The sequence below is a fragment of the Gopherus flavomarginatus genome, chromosome 2 (assembly GCF_025201925.1).
Source record: "Gopherus flavomarginatus isolate rGopFla2 chromosome 2, rGopFla2.mat.asm, whole genome shotgun sequence".
NCBI lineage: Eukaryota > Metazoa > Chordata > Testudines > Testudinidae > Gopherus > Gopherus flavomarginatus.
Window position 1 is genome coordinate 215,448,389 of NC_066618.1, and position 20,223 is coordinate 215,468,611.

The following is a 20,223-nucleotide window of genomic DNA, read 5'->3' on the forward strand; positions in this document are numbered from 1 at the left end:
TCTTAAATATATCTGAAAAAAGGAGCTGTTTTCCTTTGCGGTCTCTATCATTGTAAACACAGAAGTGTGGAAAAACCTGTTATAGATGGATAGCAGCATCTGAAATGGGAGAATACAAGCACCTGAACTGGATGAGAACTCATACTACCCATGTCTTTTGTCCCTCAGAAGTTCTGCACTATGGTCCCTTTGGAAGCAATCTGTGCTCATCTGTTCAATGGATCATCATTTGAATGCTCTACCACCAATATACCCACTCCCTGGCTGCCCCTGTCCATTCAGTGTCAAACCGCCACCACAATAGAGTAGGAGTTGAACTCGCATTGCTACACCTGCTGCCTAAGCGGACTTTTCATTGCTTGCATCCTAAGCCTGGATTCTACAAGAGAAATGAGTTGAGTATATAATTACAAAACCCAAAACATGGTAATTACAAAATAAGTATTTCTATTTAAATTAAGTTCTGACTTTGGACTTCAACTTTTAACTCCCAGCCAGGAGACAGGAAAACAACTGTATATCACAATGCAAGTGCCTCTCAGTGCACAGCATGTAATCTGCTTGTCCCGTGAATGAATATAGGGCTTCTGTGATGGAAGTGTCTTAAACAGACAGCAAACTTGCCTCAACTTGCCATTAATCTTTCCATTCCATTACACTGCACCAGGGTTTCTGATAATTCATTTTTAAAGTCATGAAAAATAAAGTTCTCTGCTGGGGAGATTTTTCCCCATACACAAGATAATTTTACAAGATTGCTTACTCAGGATACAAGTTTTAAATTGACATTAAACCTCTCAAAATTCACTTACCATCAGGAAAGGAAAATGGTTCATATTTAACTTCTTTCTGTGCACCATCACCTTTACTAGACTGGAAAACAATTTTTGATGATTAATTTTAAAATGCTTTACTATACCTGTATCAAATTTACGGCCTACATCTTTCAAGAGAGATTGTTTGCCTTGATTTTTTTGGTTGCTTAATATGAAACATCTTAATGAAACCTGATTTCCAAAATATGCTCAGCCACCACATTCTGAAAATGACACCACTAAGATCTCAAGGTTGGCACCCAAAATCACCTAACAGGGACAAAATAAGCAGCTGAAAATGGACTGGAGTGCCAACAACATTCTGCAATAGAAAGTTTTCAGCTCTTGCTAGGATCACTCGAAGCAGGGGAGAGGCTAGAAAGGAAAATAAAAAGATGCGAGACAAACTAAACGGTAATCAATTCTGTTCACAATAACACCTCTTCTCCCTCATCTAAAGGGAAAAAAATCCTCCTCCAAAGACTGAAATGAAAGTTGATGGGGCATGGGATATGAACAGTCCAACTTTAGCAATATCTATACAGTGGTATAGCTTAACGTACAACTTAACAAATCTTTTTAAAAGAAGAACCTAGATCAGTGTACTATACAACAGTGTAGTATACAGGATACAACAAAACTGTTACAGCACAGGATATTTCTATAAGCAAAAATCAAAGCACGTAAATCTCACGTCTACTCCTGCTCTTCAATTCAGTACTCATCACAACCACTTAGCACCCCTTTAGGATATAGAGCTGAGAGAACAGCTTCATTCTACTGAGATTTAAATGATCTGCCAGTAAGCAGCAGTATTTGGGCACATCACAGTTTACATATTTATAGAAAATACTTATGCATAGCAAAAACACTTTGTTCTATATGACTGGTCTCCAGCTGCCAAAAAAGGATCAACTGCACCATATTTTTGGAACAGTTTGTCTACTACAATTAAAGCACAAACAACATATTTGTCTGGTAAGAGTGATTTAACTTGTATTTTCTAGAAGCTGATTTTTCAGGAAATAGCAACAAACAAGTTGCTCCCATGTAAGAGCTGGCATACACCACTTTTTTCCATTCAAACAACTATACTGACTGCTTTGTTACATTTAGACAATATTGTACATGTATGTATGTGAGACATTTTGCTCAGTTTTTCAATAGGTAATGAAAAATAATGTGTAATATTTAAGGGAATTGTTTTTCTGCCCTATCCTTTGATGAGACTTTTATGTCATGTGAGGTGAATTTTTTAATCAGATTAGGCATGTATTTTTTTCCCCAAATACTGCTGAATATTCCAACTTTGAGTTTTGAAAGACATATACTCCAGGTTCTTGAAACAAAGCTGATCACTTTCCCTGGGCACAGCCTTGTTTATATGCAAGTCCTTTTAAGTTAAAGTTGGTATGACTGACATTAAAGCACATTGGTATGACCAGGTCAACATTCTCTTACACAATAAGCAGCTTTCACAGCCCACAAAATTGCAATTTAAATTGCTTTAACATATCAATTAATGAAATTGAAAAAAAAATCACTTTTTCATACATTCAATAAATTTAAAGCATCTACTATTCAGCTAAGATGGAGATTTTTCCATGAACAGTTTGTGGAATTAAAAAATGGGATTTGATAGATTAAGTCATGAAAAAAATTCAAACTATGGCCCATTATGTCAGCATGCAGGTTTGTAAATTATGACTCGATACATATTAGCTTTAAGACATGCTATCCCACTTTCGTTGATTATATGAAAAACAATTTAGGATACTACATAAATCAAAATGGCTAAGAAATAGTCATGTAACCTACATTCTTTGGCTGCTGATTTATTTTTTTGTCTTCTAGATCCTTGAATTTTGACCGAAATGGGACCATCTTTTCTTGAAGTTCTGATGTACATAACTCATATACATCCAACATAAGAGGAAATTTGACATCCTAGGAACAAAGTTACAAAAGAGAGTCAGGCTATTAGCTCACTTTAGAATTCCATATTAAAGAAGTGTTTTTCCATAGAAAGCCAATCCCCTCTGATAATTTAAATGCACGTAGCCATATTTCTGACAGCCTTTTTTTGATTTATTCAAAAGTAGAAAATAATTTAAGATGTTATAAAATAGATAATAGATGTTATAGAAATGCACACAACTGTCCGATTACATCTCTGCTGAAAAATTGACTACAGTAACTCCTCGCTTAACGTTGTAATTATGTTCCTGAAAAATGCGACTAAGCGAAACGATGTGAAGCGAATCCAATTTCCCCATAAGAATTAATGTAACTGGGGAGGGTTAGATTCCAGGGAATTTTTTTTCACAAGACAAAAGACTATTTTATATATACACACACATACAGTGTAAGTGTTAAACAATTTTATAGTGTACACAGCAATGATGATTCTGAAGCTTAGCTGAGGTGGTGGAGTCAGAGGGTGGGATATTTCCTGAGGAATGCCTTAGTGCTAAATGATGAACTAGCACTCGGCTGAGCCCTCAAGGGTTAACACGGTGTTAATGTAACCTTCCACTCTACAAGGCAGCACAAATGGAGGGAGCAGAGACAGCATGCAGACAGAGGCAGACACACACACAATGCAGGTGGGAAAGAGAGAGTGGGGGAGAGAGAGATGCGCACTGACCCTTTAAGTACGCTGACCACACTCTAAGTACGTTGCCATATTAAGTGTCTCAACTTCCTGATCCAGCAGCTGCTACCAGCAAGTTCCTCCATCCTGAGTCCTGTTGTGTCCCCTGTGTTCCCCAGGTCTATGGAGATGGGTAAGTGAGGAGCAGGGGGACACCCTAACATTAGCCCCTGCTCTTTCCCCTCCCACACAGCAAGCAGGAGTTTCAGGGAGCAGCTCCAAGGCAGAGGGCAGGAGCAGCACATGGAAGTAGGGGAGGGACAGCTGAACTGCCAGGCAATTGATAGCCTGCTGGGTGGCTGCCGCACAGGGAACTTAGGAGAGTGGGGAGCTGATAGGGTGGCTGCTGGTCCACCCTGGTTACAAGCCCCCCATCAGCTAGTTGCAACGGGCTACTCCTTCTGCAAGCAGTGGACAAAGCAGGCAGCTGCCAAACGACGTTAGAAGGGAGCACTGTTCAACTTTAAACGAGCATTTCTCCTAACTGATCAGCAACATAACAACAAAACAATGTTAACTGGGATGACTTTAAGCGAAGAGTTACTGTACAAGTATGTATGTATGTCTGCATATGGGGCAGTGTTGGTGTGTTTCTCTGTAACAGGCCAATGTGGTGTAAGCTGCAACAAACTAAAACACAGTCAATACAAACATTTACATGTCAACAGTCCTTTCTCTATAGATACACTGAATAACTGACATCTCAGTGGGATTCAGTTATTTATATCTGAGCATAGAGTTTAGATTGCTTATCTATTTACTGATACAAATTTGTAATTTCATTTTAAATACAATTAGTGAATGCTTTCTCAAAGTGTTCACACCTAGCACAGTTCTTTATTTTACTCTTTTACAGTACTACTTGTTGTCATAAGAATGGCCATTCTGGGTCAGATCAAAGGTCTATCTAGTCCAGTATCCTGTTTTCCGACAATGGCTAATGCCAGGTGCCCCAAAGGGAATGAACAGAACAGGTAATCATCAAGTGATCCATCCCCTTTGCCCATTCCCAGCTTCTGGCAAACAGAGGATAGGGACACCATCCCTGTCCATCCTGGCTAATAGCCATTGATGGGCCTATCCTTGATGAACTTATCTAGTTCTTTTTTTAATCCTGTTATAGTCTTGGCCTTCACAACATCTTCTGTCCAGGAGTTCCACAGGTTGACTGTGTTGTATGAAAAAAATACTTGCTTTTGTTTGTTTTAAACCTGCTGCCTATTAATTTCATTTCTGACTCCTAGTTCTTGTGTCATTTCACCTTTGTAGGAATAGATATTTATCTGCCAAGATCAATCCATTTTTAAGTATGAAGAGTATACAAGCTGCACTGCAGAAAGAGTAGGCCACGCTCCCTGAGCTGCATGATGCCAATCAGCTAATGGGCCCGCTCCACTAAAAGGGAGAGCTTTCATTGAGTATTCTTGGAAGCCTGTTGCAGGCATCTGACTTGCTGGCAGGGACACAAGGCAGTGAAGAACCAGCCCAGGCAGAAAAGGGCCTCTTATTCCATCCACTACCACATAATTGGCACCTGTCATTCTCAATGCTGTCAAGTTTGAAACTCAGTTTCTATCATAATTCCATTTTCACTAAATCTTAGCTTTCCTTTGGGGCTGAAACTTTCCATACTTTGTCTCATATCCAGATATTTTTATTTTCTTTTTTTAATTTGATAAATGCTGAATCTCCCATATGAACCTTCAAGAAGGGAGACAGTTATTTGTGCTGAATTACAGAATTAAACACTACATGTGACTTGATGTTTATCAGAAATTGTCACTTCCTTGGTTTTAAATACAGGTAAGTAAAATTAAAGCTATGAGGAGTTAAGAACTGGCTTTTGGCATGCTAACTACATTATTTTTACTATGTTTTCAGTTGCATAGTCATTAATGGCATCTAACTGTATTAGGCACCAAATGCATGGCTATTTTTCAGTTGCTGAGCATAAAAATGTATACTTGCAGTCTAAACTAAAAAAGGATGAAAATTTAAAACCGGGCATAGAACTTGCCCTGAATTCTTGGGAAAATTTTGTAGATTTGTGTATACTAAATTTTTCTTAACTGAAATCTAATTGACTTATGCCCACTATAAAATTTCTACTTTTTAACTATGTATTCAAAGTGGCCCAATGTAGCAACATCAATCGCTATTGTGCAACTTTGTAGTGGCATAGCTAGAGGACAAAAACCTGCATAATCACCACAAGTAAACACACCTACATCCTAGCTACATATGCTGTGCAAACAAATAACCCCATGTACACACCCCACTGACAAGCTACATATTAACTGGCACATCTGTGTTCTATAGCTATGCACACCTTCACATCTTCCCTCATTGCAGCAATCTCTCTACTCACCTCTAAAATGTGTCACTATGCAAAACAAAGTACTGTATATAGGATCTGTTCCATGCAAGCATTCAGATCTTTTCCAACCTCTCTCAAAAAAAACCTTTACTTCGTGCTAGAAGAAAGTGAGACTTTTTTCTTGTGCTGCTTTTCAGTGGGTTTCAGGAAAGGGAGAGTGTCAAAGCAGTACAGGATTATAGGTCCCTCCAAATAAGTAAAGCCCCAAGAGGCTTCTTATACCTAAAGCTGCCTCTGCCTTCCTGCTTTCATTTGACACATCCTTCTTCCATTCTACATGCACACATTTTCTTGGTGGCCCTGTCATATCATAAATGGCCCACACAAGCCTTTATTTTATGTAATTTCCATTTTCTTTTTCATTCCTTTTCCTAAAAGCAGGTGGAGAGGTAGGTTCTTCCCTGTCGGACAGTCACAAAGTAATCTAAGCAGCTCTGCTGCCTGAACACCACAAAATGAAGCAGTCAGGCAAAGATAACAGGCCCACTAAGTTTGGAAGTTCTCCCCTCAGAGTGTTGATTGTGGAGTAAGCTGAAAGCAAGAGCCCTCACCCCAGATAGGATAGTCACAAAGTAGCAAATGTGACATTCTCCTCTGAACTAATGGTGAAAGACAGGGTAAAAAATGCTTAATAGCATCAGGCCAATTTAACTTCAGTCCCATGCAGAAAAACATTTAATTTGACATTGTAGTTTTTGTGGCAGTTTCAATATATTTCTTTATTCAAAGATACTGTATGCTTCTGGAATGAAGATGTTCTGTCTATATAAGGAGTATTTTGAGAGCAAAAATACTTGCAGATCGTATTCTGTCTGAAGTGTTAATGAACTAGAATAAAATTCTGATCTTCAAGTTTATAAAAACTCTAAACGTCAATATAATGTTAATGAAGGTTGCTACTGACCTTAAGAACTTTGGCATTCACTGATTCCTTCTCTTTGTAAAAAAATCGAACCATCTGAATAGTCAGGTAGGCAGGCAAACGACTAATCTTGGACTAAATAAGAAAATATTTAGAGGGATTCATTATACTTCAGATTTTCACAGAGAATTTAGATATTTAGCATTTTTTTTTTCTTAGATTGTAGGCTCTTCTTAGAGAGACTGGGTCTTCCTATGTGTTTGTGCAACACCTAGCACAGAAGTGCCACATCTTGACTGGAGCCTCTGGATTAAATGAAGTAATAAATTGCTCAGATTTTTACACGTCTTGGTTCTGGAAATCTGCAAAGGTTCAACACATTCTGTTCCAGTAACAACTCAGTGTTTTGAGCCAGAAAGTTCTTGTCAACATGATGAAGTTAATAAGATTACAAGAATGGTGATGACTGATTACTACTCACAGATTTGATGTACAAAGCGTTTCTTTGCAACGTTGGAGAAAGTTTTGTGATTTCGTCTTGAAGACGCTGTAAAAAAATTAGCAATAATATTAACACTGAACTAATGCACGCCTATACAACATAAAAACCAAAGCAGTTGCATGGAACATATACAATTTTAACCCTAATCTTTATTCCACCCATCAAACTCTTCTACCTGGTTGCTACAGCTTGATATGTCATAAGAGCTTAGACTAGAAGAGCTCTCTGCACAAGGACCATGTTCTTCTTCAGTGCCATAAACATTTGTGATGCTTAATTTAAAGATATCATATAATTCTCTCCTAAGAGCATGCTTCTCCCCGACCCCAGAAAATTACATGCTGTAAACTAGTTGTGCAGTGAGAGATTTTGGATATAAGCAATTATAATAGTAACACTGTAAATGTTAGTTAAAATTAATATTTTATCAATGTAATTAAGCGTATAGCCCTGAACTGAGTAACACGCTTATCTTAGAACACTGTTTGAATTATTAAGAAACACATTAGTAGAAAACATAAGAAATGTAAAATCCATACAAAACCAAGTAACATGAAAACCAAAGACTAATTAGAGGGAGCTGATTAGACATTCAGATTAACAACCTGGTATCCATCCAGGTTCTTAACGATTTAGGAACCATGATTATTAAAAGAAATGTGACTAAGTATATCTTTTTATAAAAGTTTAGCAACACTTAAAAATAAGATCAAGAAAATATATCACCAAAGCTAAGCTATTACTAATAGTACACTACAGACTAAAGCAATACACTATTATATCGAGATAAAAATCAATACATTAGTCTCAGTGTTGGACTGGGGTTAAAATCACAGTTAAATAATCAAATACAAAACCAGTCAACACTTACACATTTTACAGAGGATTCCTGATTGGTAAATTTGATTAGTTGAGATTTGTAACCAAAGTCAGATTTCTAACTTGGAGCTGATTAATACTGAATCAAAACCATCTAATGTCTAGAGCACAACCTCAGAGCTAATTATAAATCTACCTTCTTAGAATTCAGTTCTTGTGTGGCAGCTACCTTTCTTTCCCCCATCTGTGTTATTATCAAGGGAGTCAGTTAACATGTATTATAAACACAAGTTTCACCACTCTTATTTACCAGAAATTATAGATGGAAATTTCATGCCTTTCAGGACTTTTAAACACACTTTAGAGAATAGTTTTATTTGACAGTATTTAGAGCTGTTTGGACCAAAGGAACTCTCCTTCTGGTACCTTCCTCATTCAGACTTTATGCATGCACATTTCCACACCTTAAAAATAGAAAGGCTAAACTAGACTGCGATATCTCCAGACAATGAAAACAAAAGAAAGAAAAAAGAAAAATATGATACTTAAGGTAATGAGTATTTTTTTTTTTTTTTTTTTTTTACGCACAAGTTCTTCGGTTGAGTCTCCTGGCTCTCAGAGCAGGGGCTGGAATTGCAGTCCAGAAGCCAGAGAGTACTGTTCTGCTTGCACAGCATTTCTTCCACATGGACCTCCTCCAGGTGTAGACTAAAACTAGTAAAAAGCTAGAGTGGCCTGGTTGTTGTCATCATGACTTTCTCTCCCCAAGTTTTAAGTTTGGGGAATTCTGGAGGTCAGTCTTCCCTCAGGCGGCTCGTCCCCAAAAGAGAAGGTTCTCAGCCTTACTCTTGATTTTTCTAGTTGGAGAAATTTACTTAATCTACTTCAATTTAGATGAAAATCATGTAATTTTTTTTTAAATTTATATAAGGTTTCTCATCCCATATACACTATTTCTCTCACAAATAAGAGTGAACTCTTGTGGAAATAATTTATAGAATGTAAACAACTCTCAAAGTACTATTATTTTATACAAATACTACACCTGGTGGTAATCTGGCCGTGCATATAATATTGCATGTTAAGCTTAAATTCACAGGACAGCCCCACAATTTTTGCAGGAGGGTAGCATTAGTTTTTAATAACTCACTTTTAAATGTTTTTCTACTTTATGCTGCTGTAAATTTGTTTGCCTCAGAATTTATTGCTGACAGTACACTAGCCATTGTAGCAGTTACCACTGGATGAGTGAAGTAGAAGAAAAAAAAATGTGATAGTTTGCTGAGGAAGTTAACAGGTACCCCTTCCTTTTATGTTTGTCAGCTTAGTATTCCCTTACACCATTTGTGTAGGAAGGCTTCTCAAATTTGGCATTCTGCTTATTCGGCCTACCAGTATGCTTCTGCTCCTGCTTGGTCTGCCAGCTGTTTCACCAACAGCCAAAGGAGCATCTTTCTGTACTTGGTGGCAAATTCAACAATGGCTGACTTGATAAACATAGCCGCAATTAAAAATGGTACTACCTACATGTTTTTCTCAGTAGTACAAAGTATTTGGCCTTATTCCTGGAAAGACATACTCCAAGCGTTTAGGTCATTTGCTTTTTTGGTCTCAGTTCAAATAAGAATATTTATCCAAACCCTATGATAGTTTGGGAGCACAATTAAGGCTACAATTTAATCATGGATATTTTTAGTAAAAGTCATGGACAAGAAACAAAAAGTCATGGCCCATGACCTCTCTGTGACTTATACCATAAATACCCTTGTGCTGAGGCGGGGGCCCCAAGGGGCCTGCTGCTGCTCAGGCTGTTGCTGGGGAGGAGGTGGGGGAGGGAAGCCCCAGGGGGTCTGCTGCCACTTGGTCACTGCTGGGGGGGAGGGAGAACGAGGAAGAACCTCCTGGGGGCCACCCCCGCTCAGACAGTCTGCCCTAGGAGCTAGCTGCAGAGCCACTCCAGCAGTGACCGATGTTGCTGCCCCCAGGGCCGCCTGAGCAGCTAGCCATGGGGACAGCCACACTGGCTTCTTCAGAAGTCACGAAGGTGCAGGAAGTCACAGAATCTGTGACTTCCATGACCTCTGTGACAGACACAGAGCCCTAAGCATGATCAATAGATTTTCTTGAAGACAGCTGGAATTAGAAATCAATCTCTGGCTGCGCTATGTCAGATTCCAGCTAGCACTCTATTAATGTTTTATTGCTGGTTAATAAACAATTCACCTCCCCTTTTCCTCTTGCCATATTCCACCTCAAAAGGTCAGCTACCTTTTAAAGTTGGGAAGTGAAGCCTGCTGTCAGATATTGTCTCTGAAAGCCAAGAGCTCTGACATAGGTAATTTAGAATATAAATCAAACAAGATATATTTAATACTACTTACCAATTTAAGTCCTGTAAAAAGATATTTGACTTCTTGATTAATAAAGCAGCTAAGTTGAAGCTGATTCTCTTTTCCTTTAGTTACTTCCTCTTCTTCTGATTCTGTACATTTCATGCTTCATGCAATTAAGGAAAACCACCATACCCTAAGAGCTGAACTATGCTCTATTTACATTAGTAGGATCAATGGAATACTAAACAGTTAATACAATCTGAAGCGCCTGATTAGATAGTATTTTTACTCCTCTCTTTAGAAGGCTTAATTTTTACATAAATGTGGTTTTAACAACAGAAAGAAACTACTAAGATGTGGAACACTGAAAAGCCTGTCTGTTAAATAAATCTCCACCCACTCTTCTCTGCTTTAACCAGTCTAATGGCTAGAGCGTTAATCCATGGAAACAGCCACAGCTCACAATACACGTTTTGTTGACACAACCTTGCAAAGGCCATTTTACTCTATTTGGTTTGCCAATATCAAATCCTGGGATCTGCTAAGACATTACTCTCCACTGATAGTGCAATGAGGGGAGTACAGACAATTGCCCTAAGTTCTTCTACATCTGCTATCTCCTACGCTCCCCACACTTCAGACCACTGAACAGCCATCTCTTTGAAAACTGATAGGTATTTTATGATGGTTAAGGTTAAGATTTTGTCACGGTTATTTTTTTTACTACAAAAGTCACGGACAATAAGCAAAAATTCACAGGAGTCTGACTGTGACTTTACTAAAACTAACAAGGTGGCAAGGCTAGGGAGAGAAGAGGAATGATGGCTGGAGCCCCATTTGGGAGAGAGGGGGGAAAATGACAATTAGTCCCACTACCATGGGTGGGGAGAGGGCACAGCCCTGGCTTCGGCCCCAGCACAGTTTGTGTGGGGGAGACGAGGAAGTAGAGAGCACACAGCCCCGGTTCTGGCCCTGCAGCTGCAGAGCAGGGATGCATGGCCTTGGCCGCAGTCACTGGGCGCAGGGGCACATGGCCCTGGTGCCAGTCATTGTGGGGGAGAGGGGGAAGCAGCAATCGTGGCTGCAGCCCCAGCCGAAGCTGCAGAGGGGTCATACAGTCCCAATGGCAGCCATGGAGGGCAGAGGGGTGTGCTCAGCCCCGCCTCCAGCCGCTGACAGCTGAAGTCACAGACATCCAGTAAAGTCACTGAATCCGTGACTAAATCATATCCTTAATGATTGTACACATCCCCTTCCATGCCTTCTTCCTTCCTATCTCAACTTCCTTTCTTTCTTCCTTAACTCTGTAACTAGTCTCCCCATCACTTCCTCTTCTCTAATTTTATCCTTTGCCTCCTTTCACTGTTCTTCCTATCAGGTGACCACTTGATAGTGGATCACCTATGTCCAGGCTTTCCTCATTTGCAGTTCCTTCCACCACGCACCTCCTAATCTCCCTATCAGCTAACTCTTCCCTTTCCTACACCTTCATCTCTGTTCCACATGCCCTTCCATTACCATGTCCTCCCCATTCTCCAAGCTACACCCCAAACTTTCTGTGGACTCATTTCATCATGCCAATGACCTATGTATCTGTTCTCCTACCCTATATGCATTCTGCTCCTCCACCCACAGTTTAGGGGCTCAGAAACTAAAATGAGGTCCATGATATGAAAGCAGAAAAGCTTGGCTCTCTTGCTCCAAAAAGATCTAATGCCTGACTCTACATCAAGTTATATAGGATTACTACCCTGATCTTAACAGATATTTCCCTCTCAACATCTCAGAAAAGCAAACAAGCTGCCTCAGTTCCTTCCCCATATGTCGGGGGGGGGACGGGACGGACTCCCCAGGCCCAAATATGGCACTCAGTCCCAATATGGGTAGATGACTGAAATGCCACTTCTGTGGAGCATGTTGCTCCACCTCCCTACACAAACTATTTTTCTATTAAAAAAATGCTACTCTTTGAAAATTGCATGATGAATCCACTTCCTAGTCACTTGAGGGTGAGAGACTTATTTGTTATGTATTTGTTGCATTTGACAAAATTCCTCAGGAAAGGGACAGTTTACTTCATGTTTTGTACATTGCCAAGAACATCAGCAACACTCAAATCAGTGACTAAATGAGTGCCCATCTAGTCCCTTTTATATTAAGGTATCGCTGGTATCCAGGTACAAGTAGACTCTCAGCATTTCCTGAGGCAAAGAACTTCAAATGCTATTAGTTTCTAAACGGAGAGACATTGGGTATTTAAGCTTTGGAAACTTTTTTTAAAAACAGAAGGTACCATTTTTCCTGTTACTGCTTATTCTAATTTTTGTGATGTGCTTTTATGTATTTCTACAATACCAGATGCATCTTTTAGCCAGGTATCTTCTCTCTCTAGCCTCTCCTGGGTTAAGCTTTTCATTTATGTTATCCCTTATGTGTGAAATCCCCTCCCCACTCTAAGTAACTAAATCACTATGGCTCTTTAGATCTTGATTTAAAATCCTTAGGATACGTTGTTTCAAATTCAATGCTGAAGAATTGATCAACTAAACTCTTCTTTTTAGAAGCTGCTGCTGAAATTCCAGAGTCAGTCTGCAAAACAGGTTCTATTATAAATAAGTAGCAAACAAAAACACAATCTTTTCCATTCAGACTACAATTAAGTACTTTTAAAAGATAGTTCATTAATGCCTATTCACTCCAAAAGAACACATACCTAGTTTTTCTTGTGTAACCATAGGTAAGCTGAAATTTCATTTGCTTAGTCTCCCTATCAGAGTGGAAAAGATTTAGACTAGACACCAACGTTAGCATGTAATTACTGTGAAAGCAGTCTCTTCAGACCATAATATTGGCAAGAAACAGCAAATGTCTTTGTTATTAAAAACAGCATCACTTTATTTTTCATTGAAAGATAGAGTTCTCTAATACTTCTTAAACTATAAACAAAGCTGTTTTATCACTGACCTTTGTAAACCAAGACACTCCACAAAGTATTTTTTTTAAAGCTACACTCTGGGGGAAGTCTCACCCTTAACCCTGGAGGAAATAAAGTTCTTGATGAATTAACTAAGCTAATCCTGTTTGCCGCAGCATTCCTGCTGACATCCTTCTCTGAATCCACAAAGCATGATGACGGTTTTCAGAAACAGCCAACGTCATATCAAATGAATAGAATATTAGGGCCACTGGACTCACATAAGCACTAATTCTGTGGCCCTTCACCATTGTGGTCTTCCACACTGGCTTACGTAGGGCCAACATGGAGACTCCTTCCATAGCACAGGCACCCCAATGTTGCACTGGCCCTCAACATCATGAGGCAATTTCATTTATTAGACTATAAATATAACCTAAGGAGAACCTGGTAATGCTCCAACCTAATGAAACTGGTTCAACTATTTATCGACATATTCACCCAATAGGAATGTAAATCACGAATACTGTATTATAGCCACATCTGTAGTCAGAATTATAGAATAATGTAAGATGATTTCAATTACCTCCATAAGAGCATCACCTTCTATCCCTTCCAACTTTTGCTGTAGTACCCTCATCATTTGTACCCAGCATTCATTGGCATCCTATGAAAAAAACAGAATATTGAAATTTGACTAGATACCAATAATTGGCATTTATGATGTTAGATATGTACTATTATGAAACTACTATCAATCCCCTGATTATAACAAAGTTTGGAACCTGACGATTCATTAACTATGAACTTGTTGCCATTCCAAAAATACTCATTTTGCTGAGCTGGTGTTTGACTCTGCATACAACCTTTTTTTTCCTATACCCCACAAAAACATCTAGCTTTTGGGATACAAAAGGCTACAGAATAATATTTGGACTTCAACAGCTAGAAGTAGTAATTTTCTGTTGAGTTAATGCTTTGCAACTGTTATCTATGACAGAATAAGTTATTTCATAAATACATCTTTTCCAGAAATGTATTGCTTGGACACTGTATACTATATTGGAAGTTAAGTGAAAGTCTTTACCTGTTGAAGATATTGGCCTTGATCACCTTTCTCTGCAAATTGTGGGAAGGCCATGTGTAAAAACTGCAGGAGGATGATGGGTGGGATGCTGGAGGACGTTTTATCCATGGAATCAAACAAATCTCTAAGAGCTTAAAAATAAAGCAAGTGAGTTTTGAAAATAAAACAAATTTAAAAAGATAAACTTAAAAATATTACAGCAAACTAGTAGTTAAAATGAACAGTAAGAAGGCAACAATATTCAAAGGGAACATTTATTTAAGAGTGTCAAATTAGAGCTTTTCACCATAGGACCAAATTGTTTAACAGTAGTTACAAAACATGCACCGGCAAAATGTGCCTGCAAATATGATTATGCAGGTGTAACAAATGACTCAGGTATGAAAGATAGGCACACAGTGCCTTGCCCTTTGATGCCGGTTCCTCACTAACAGCCCAAAAGTAGAATCTTCATTCACCAAGAGCTATTTAACACATTCCTGAGGCACAACGTCTTTGTAACATGTCTATACCTAAAAACAAAGGTGTTCAGGTTAAGATCCACTTTCCATAACTGAAAGCCACAGTGACTTAAGTGTCACTTATTGCTGAACTTGATTTTTCCACACGTAAAATTCTTCACGGAATACTTCAACTTCGCACCCAGGAAAGCAAGTGAATGTACACTAGTGCAGAAAGTTCAAAACTATTTGCAGTGTAGTGGATGATGCTGATTAAGAATATGTTGAATGGCAACACAACACAACTTTCCTCCCATTCCTAGCTGCATATATTACTCTTCTTCCTAAAAAATGTACCCATTATACAGCACTTCAAGTTTACAAAGTGCTTTACAGACACTGACTGCTGCTCACAACAGCCTGTGATGTAGGCTTTACAGGAAGGAGACTGAGGCATGAAGCTTTTATACCAATGGATATAGCTAACGTATTTTATAACAAAAAGAACTAAGTTTTATGGCCAGTTTCTTCCTGTTCCTGTGATCCAACATCTCTTAAATACTGACTCCAAGAGGCATTATCTCAATATTACACAGGCATTAAAAAAATGCCCGTGTGTCATGCAGGAGCTCCTGACCAGCCCAGCACCAAAGAGTTAACTAAGGATTTACTTATCAATGTATTAGACTCCTCAGAAGCAACATTGTCATCTCAAAAGAAAATAAGGGACACAAAGTAAAGGTAGTGAGAGGGGAAGGGGCAGGCATGGTTGTATAGAGTAACCATTGAACTTACCACCCCAAAATTCGATCAGCAGGCATACCCACAAACTGGACCTTTCCTTCTTTATTTTGTTTTGTTTTTCCTTAAATGGACTGGTAGAAATCCCAGTGTGCTGGCCCAGCATCTTAGTGGGGCAATGAAATAGAGTAAAAAAAGAAAAAGTGGACAAGTAGTACCCTTGTTCAAATGTAAAGGGTCTAACTAGAGTTCTAGTTAGAGGTCAGAGATACTGGGCCTTTGTGAGCTCCTGCTATCCAGACCACCAGCACCAAAATAAAATGTGACTTTCCCTTTGGAGATTAAATATACGACACTATTATGATGTTTGAATCTCTAGGGTAAGGATTATGGCATATTGAGGGTAGTAGTCAATATTACTCCAGTGGTATTGCAAGGCCAATAACATCTATTAAATGTAGTGTCACTGGGATGGTGAGTTCCAGAAATACAGTTATAGCCTATATTAAGAGAAAAAGAAGAACTGTCCACTAAAATGTTTACATGGCAAGTGTTCAGCTCAAATGATGGAGAGGAGTGCTTTAAAGTCCCAATTACTTTAAACCATACTTAAGAAATAAGGGTTATAATAGATTTACATTTTAGGCTAGATTGTGCCTAGTTTCATGTGAGTAATCCACACTACTCCAAGTATACCTTTGTTGTAGTAGATTTTGGAAGGTGCAGAAAAGTATGCCTTGCATCCAAGATTAGTCTATTCCTTAGAAGTACATTAGTTGGTAAAAGTTAAAATGAACCCCTCAGTGCTCTGGAGTTACCCAGGCATAAACTCCAAAGAAAAACACACATGAAAGACTTGCAACAATAATCCTGGACTCCAGCTGCCAAGAGGTAAAGTTACATAATAGCAAAAACACTGTGTTCTAATCCAAATACCGACCTGCAGTAATATACTGAGCAGAGGCCATTTCTCCTGAAGCTCTTAAGGCACCGGCATATCTAAAAGAGATTCAAATAATTTGCATGCAATTAAACGAAACCATATAAAATAACGTTTAAAAAATAAACACCAGGTTTTTAATTCACAAAAGAGGGGAGTGGATAAAATGGTCAGATAGAAATTAAAAAAAACATTCTAAAAAAGGGTTCTGGGGAGATTCACTGAACTTGATGTAATCCAAGTATTTACCTCCTGGCAGCATACATCCTCTAGTCTAGTGCTTTGACACCCACCCCAAACCATCATTTCTGCTATAATTACACTGAAGCAAAGGAAAGGCTGGCATCCCTCAAATCACTTTTGCTTAAGGGTAAATGAAAAAAAAATATTAAAAATTTGATTATTTTAATTCTACGTACTTTTGCATACACTCTACTTCCATTTAATTCTGTCCCCCTTCTCTTCCTGTTTCTTGGAAGAGGAGACTTTCCTTGCTTAACACATGAAAAGTAAGGCTGAACACTTGCCTAACCACAGGTTTCTACTGCTTCACATAGGAGCAACCACATCTGCTTCCTAAAATGATTTGAGCCAAGGTGGGGAGAAATAGCCACACTCAGTGGTTAAAGCAGATCAAAGCTGAGGGGAGACCACTAGTTCTGGTAGCTATTGTCACACATCTCTCTCTTATGAAACAATGAAGTGTTGCAAGGAGAAGAGAATGGGGACAAGAGAGTAAGTAACCAAAAGGAGTTCATGTTCCCAAGCAGGTTCCCAGCCAGCTGGGGGGTTTGGGGGGGGTTTGAATATTCTGTCTAGGGTTCCCAGCCAGCTAGGGGGGGTTGGGGTTTGAATATTGTGTCTAGTTCTGGTCAACCCACCTCAGAAAGTATTTAGTGGAACTGAAAAAAGTTAGAGAGAGGCCAAGATGATCAAGGGTCTGGAATGACTTCCATGAGGAGAGACTAAAGAGATTAGTTCAGTTTTTTAAAAAAAGAGATGACTAAGGGGGGATATGATAGAGGTCTATAAAATCATAAATGATGTAGAAAGAGTGACTACAGAAGCGTTCTTTACATTTTCACACAATACAAAAAGTAGGGGTCACCCAATGAAATTAATAGACAGGAGGTTCAATACAAACAAGAGGAAGTACTTTTTCACACAATGTACAACTAACCTATGGAGATCATTGCCATGAGATGCAGTGATAGCCAAAAGTATAACTGGGTTAAAAAAAGAACTAGGTAAGTTCACGGAGGGTAGGTCCATCAATGGCTATTAGCCAAGATGATCAGTGACTGAAACCCATGGTTGAGGCAACCCTAAACCTCTGACTATCAGAAGCTGGGAGAGAAAGACAAGGATGGATCACTTGATAACTGCACTGTTCTGTACATTGTGCCTGAAGCTCTGGTATGGGCTACTATTGGAGATAGGATACTGGGCAAGATGGACCATGGTCTGACCCAGTATGGTAGTTCTTACGCTCTTAAGATTAAATTTTATTCAAAATTTATAGAGCTGGTGGGCACCCTTTCTTCCCTGCTCCAGTCAGAGGGAAGTAATGGATGGAACAGATCTTTGAGGCGGCGTAGTTCAGGTACATATTTTCCGTCAGGTGATGCTGCTGCTACACTCACTGCTGGGCAAGTCTGGGAGCCTCTCCTGCTACTCCTATATCAAATTCCTCTTCCTAATTGAGCCCTTACTTTAGTATGTAGAGGAGAAGCTCTGAGGAAACAGGCTTCTCCAAGATAGGAAGAGGGATCTGTGCTTCTCTTACTTCAACCTTGGACCTGGCTTCCACAAAAATTGATGTCAGGGACAGTATCCTTTTCATCAGAAAGGAGTACATCAACCATGGGAAGCTAAAGAGGGACGACGCTCCTAGAGACCTCAATAGGATAGCTGATGTGAAGTGAAACTAGAACACTAAGCTCGCCCAGCTGAGCTAACTCAGCTTTACTTCCCTCCTCACTATCCTTTTGTGCTGCCATCAAGAGAGAAGAGAAAGGGCGAGTCCTGCAAACACCATTCAGAGCAGTGAATTTGTCTTTTTCCAGGGCTGGTTTCCCAGCAGATAGAATACTGACACCTTTTATTGCATACTGCCAGTTTTATAGGATATATTTTGACACTCGCCCATGTAATATTTAAGATACTAAATACAGCACTAAAACTAAGTGTGAAAGAGATTTCCTGACTGAAATTAAGATTTATGGGATTCCCCACCCCCCAAGATTATTTCTGAAGAGTTTTCCAGTGTAGTTAGATGTATAAGTTTTACGGCCTAGAAATAGCTATCAAAGTTAATACAAGGCAACACTGATGCCAGACTCATTACTTTAACAGTCAAATCTTGATTATTGAATAGAATGGAAGGCAATTAATTTGAATAAGTATCTGGATAATCAGTATTACTGTACATGTTACTCCTGGGGGAATTCTGCATGACTCTGTGGGTGCAGAATTCATGTCCCCTGCAGATTTCTTTGTTTCCCCTACAGAAAAATGACTCTCTGACGGGGAATCAAAGGGAAGCTGCAAGAGCGATCACATGCCACTCCCCAGCAGCTCAGGTGCATCAGGCACCTGGAGCAGCCAACAGTGAGCTAAATTACTGAGGGGAGACAGGGGGCTTGGGGACTCCCCAGGTGGTCCTTGGTCAGACCCACTCTCTGTCCACCCAACCTCCAAGCTTCCAACCCCTTCCCCCACCCCGACTCAGACCCCTCCCAATCTTCCCCCACCCCATACCTGGCCCTCCCCAGCCCCACCTGGTGGCTCCTACCTGCAATGGGCTCAGCTTGCAGTCCCATCTGGGATGGGGGAGGAGCACACTTTCCCTGCAAGGAATAGCTGGGGCTGAGACCGGGTCAGACCCACCCTCAGAAACCTCCCCCAGCTGCAGGAAGCTCTTCCCTCCCACACACACACTTCCTGCCCCCATCACTCCTCAGCTGCATGGGGAGGGGTCACTGTACAGGGAGCTGCTCCCCCATCCAACCCCCATGCATCCGGAAGCCCCCATATCCAGACCTCCACACAGCCTCACCCCGCACCTGCCAATGCTCCCCTACATCCAAACCCCCCAACCCTGCACCCAGATCATCTCCCCACCAAGCCCCAACCCCTGCTCGGCCCCCTTGCATTTGAACCCATACCACAAGCCTTACTCCCTATTCACCTGGACCCCCACTGCACTGAGCCCCAACCAGCTGCATCCAGACCATGCCCACCCCCATTCCCCGAGCACCCAAACCCCCCTGCCACACCCTGACACCCCCCCCCCCACTGAGCCCCAACCACCTTCACCTGACCCGCTGCACATCCCATTTCCCCTGCAGCTGTAACCCCATCCCCCATCACATCCGGACCCCCACTGAGCCGCCCACACCCAAACTGCCCAACCCAGAACCCTCTTAACCCACACCTCAATCCCTTTCATAATAAGCTCTTCCATAGTTAGATCCTGCTGTGCTAAGCCTGCCTGCCTGTCCGCCCACAGCTGATGGAGGGGCAGGAACCTGGCGTGTTTCTGTGATAGGCCTGGCCCTCACACTGTTTCAGGGTCCGGTGCAGCCTCACCACCAAATCCACATCCCAGGATTTGGGGTGCGAGGGAGGGAAAAGAGCTGAAGGGTGATCACAGAATTCATCAGGAATACTTGGGAAACCAAGTCAAGTGCAGAAGCGTCAAGAGTTTTGATCATTCTACATGAGTTATGTAATCCTGC

General features: G+C 40.3%; 1 protein-coding gene across 6 annotated transcripts in view; it reads right to left on the minus strand.

Moving 5' to 3' along the window:
* The window catches only part of USP14 (ubiquitin specific peptidase 14), a 65,176-nt gene that overhangs the window by 29,893 nt on the left and 15,060 nt on the right, over positions 1-20,223 (minus strand). For all 6 annotated transcript variants that reach the window (XM_050939236.1, XM_050939234.1, XM_050939237.1 and 3 more), the window contains exons 6-14: positions 16,484-16,542; positions 14,363-14,493; positions 13,862-13,942; positions 12,871-12,950; positions 10,410-10,524; positions 7,189-7,254; positions 6,750-6,842; positions 2,634-2,762; positions 813-873 (exon numbers count right to left, since the gene is read on the minus strand). In XM_050939236.1, the coding sequence (XP_050795193.1) occupies positions 813-873; positions 2,634-2,762; positions 6,750-6,842; positions 7,189-7,254; positions 10,410-10,524; positions 12,871-12,950; positions 13,862-13,942; positions 14,363-14,493; positions 16,484-16,542 (815 nt within the window). The remainder of the gene's footprint in view (positions 1-812; positions 874-2,633; positions 2,763-6,749; positions 6,843-7,188; positions 7,255-10,409; positions 10,525-12,870; positions 12,951-13,861; positions 13,943-14,362; positions 14,494-16,483; positions 16,543-20,223) is intronic.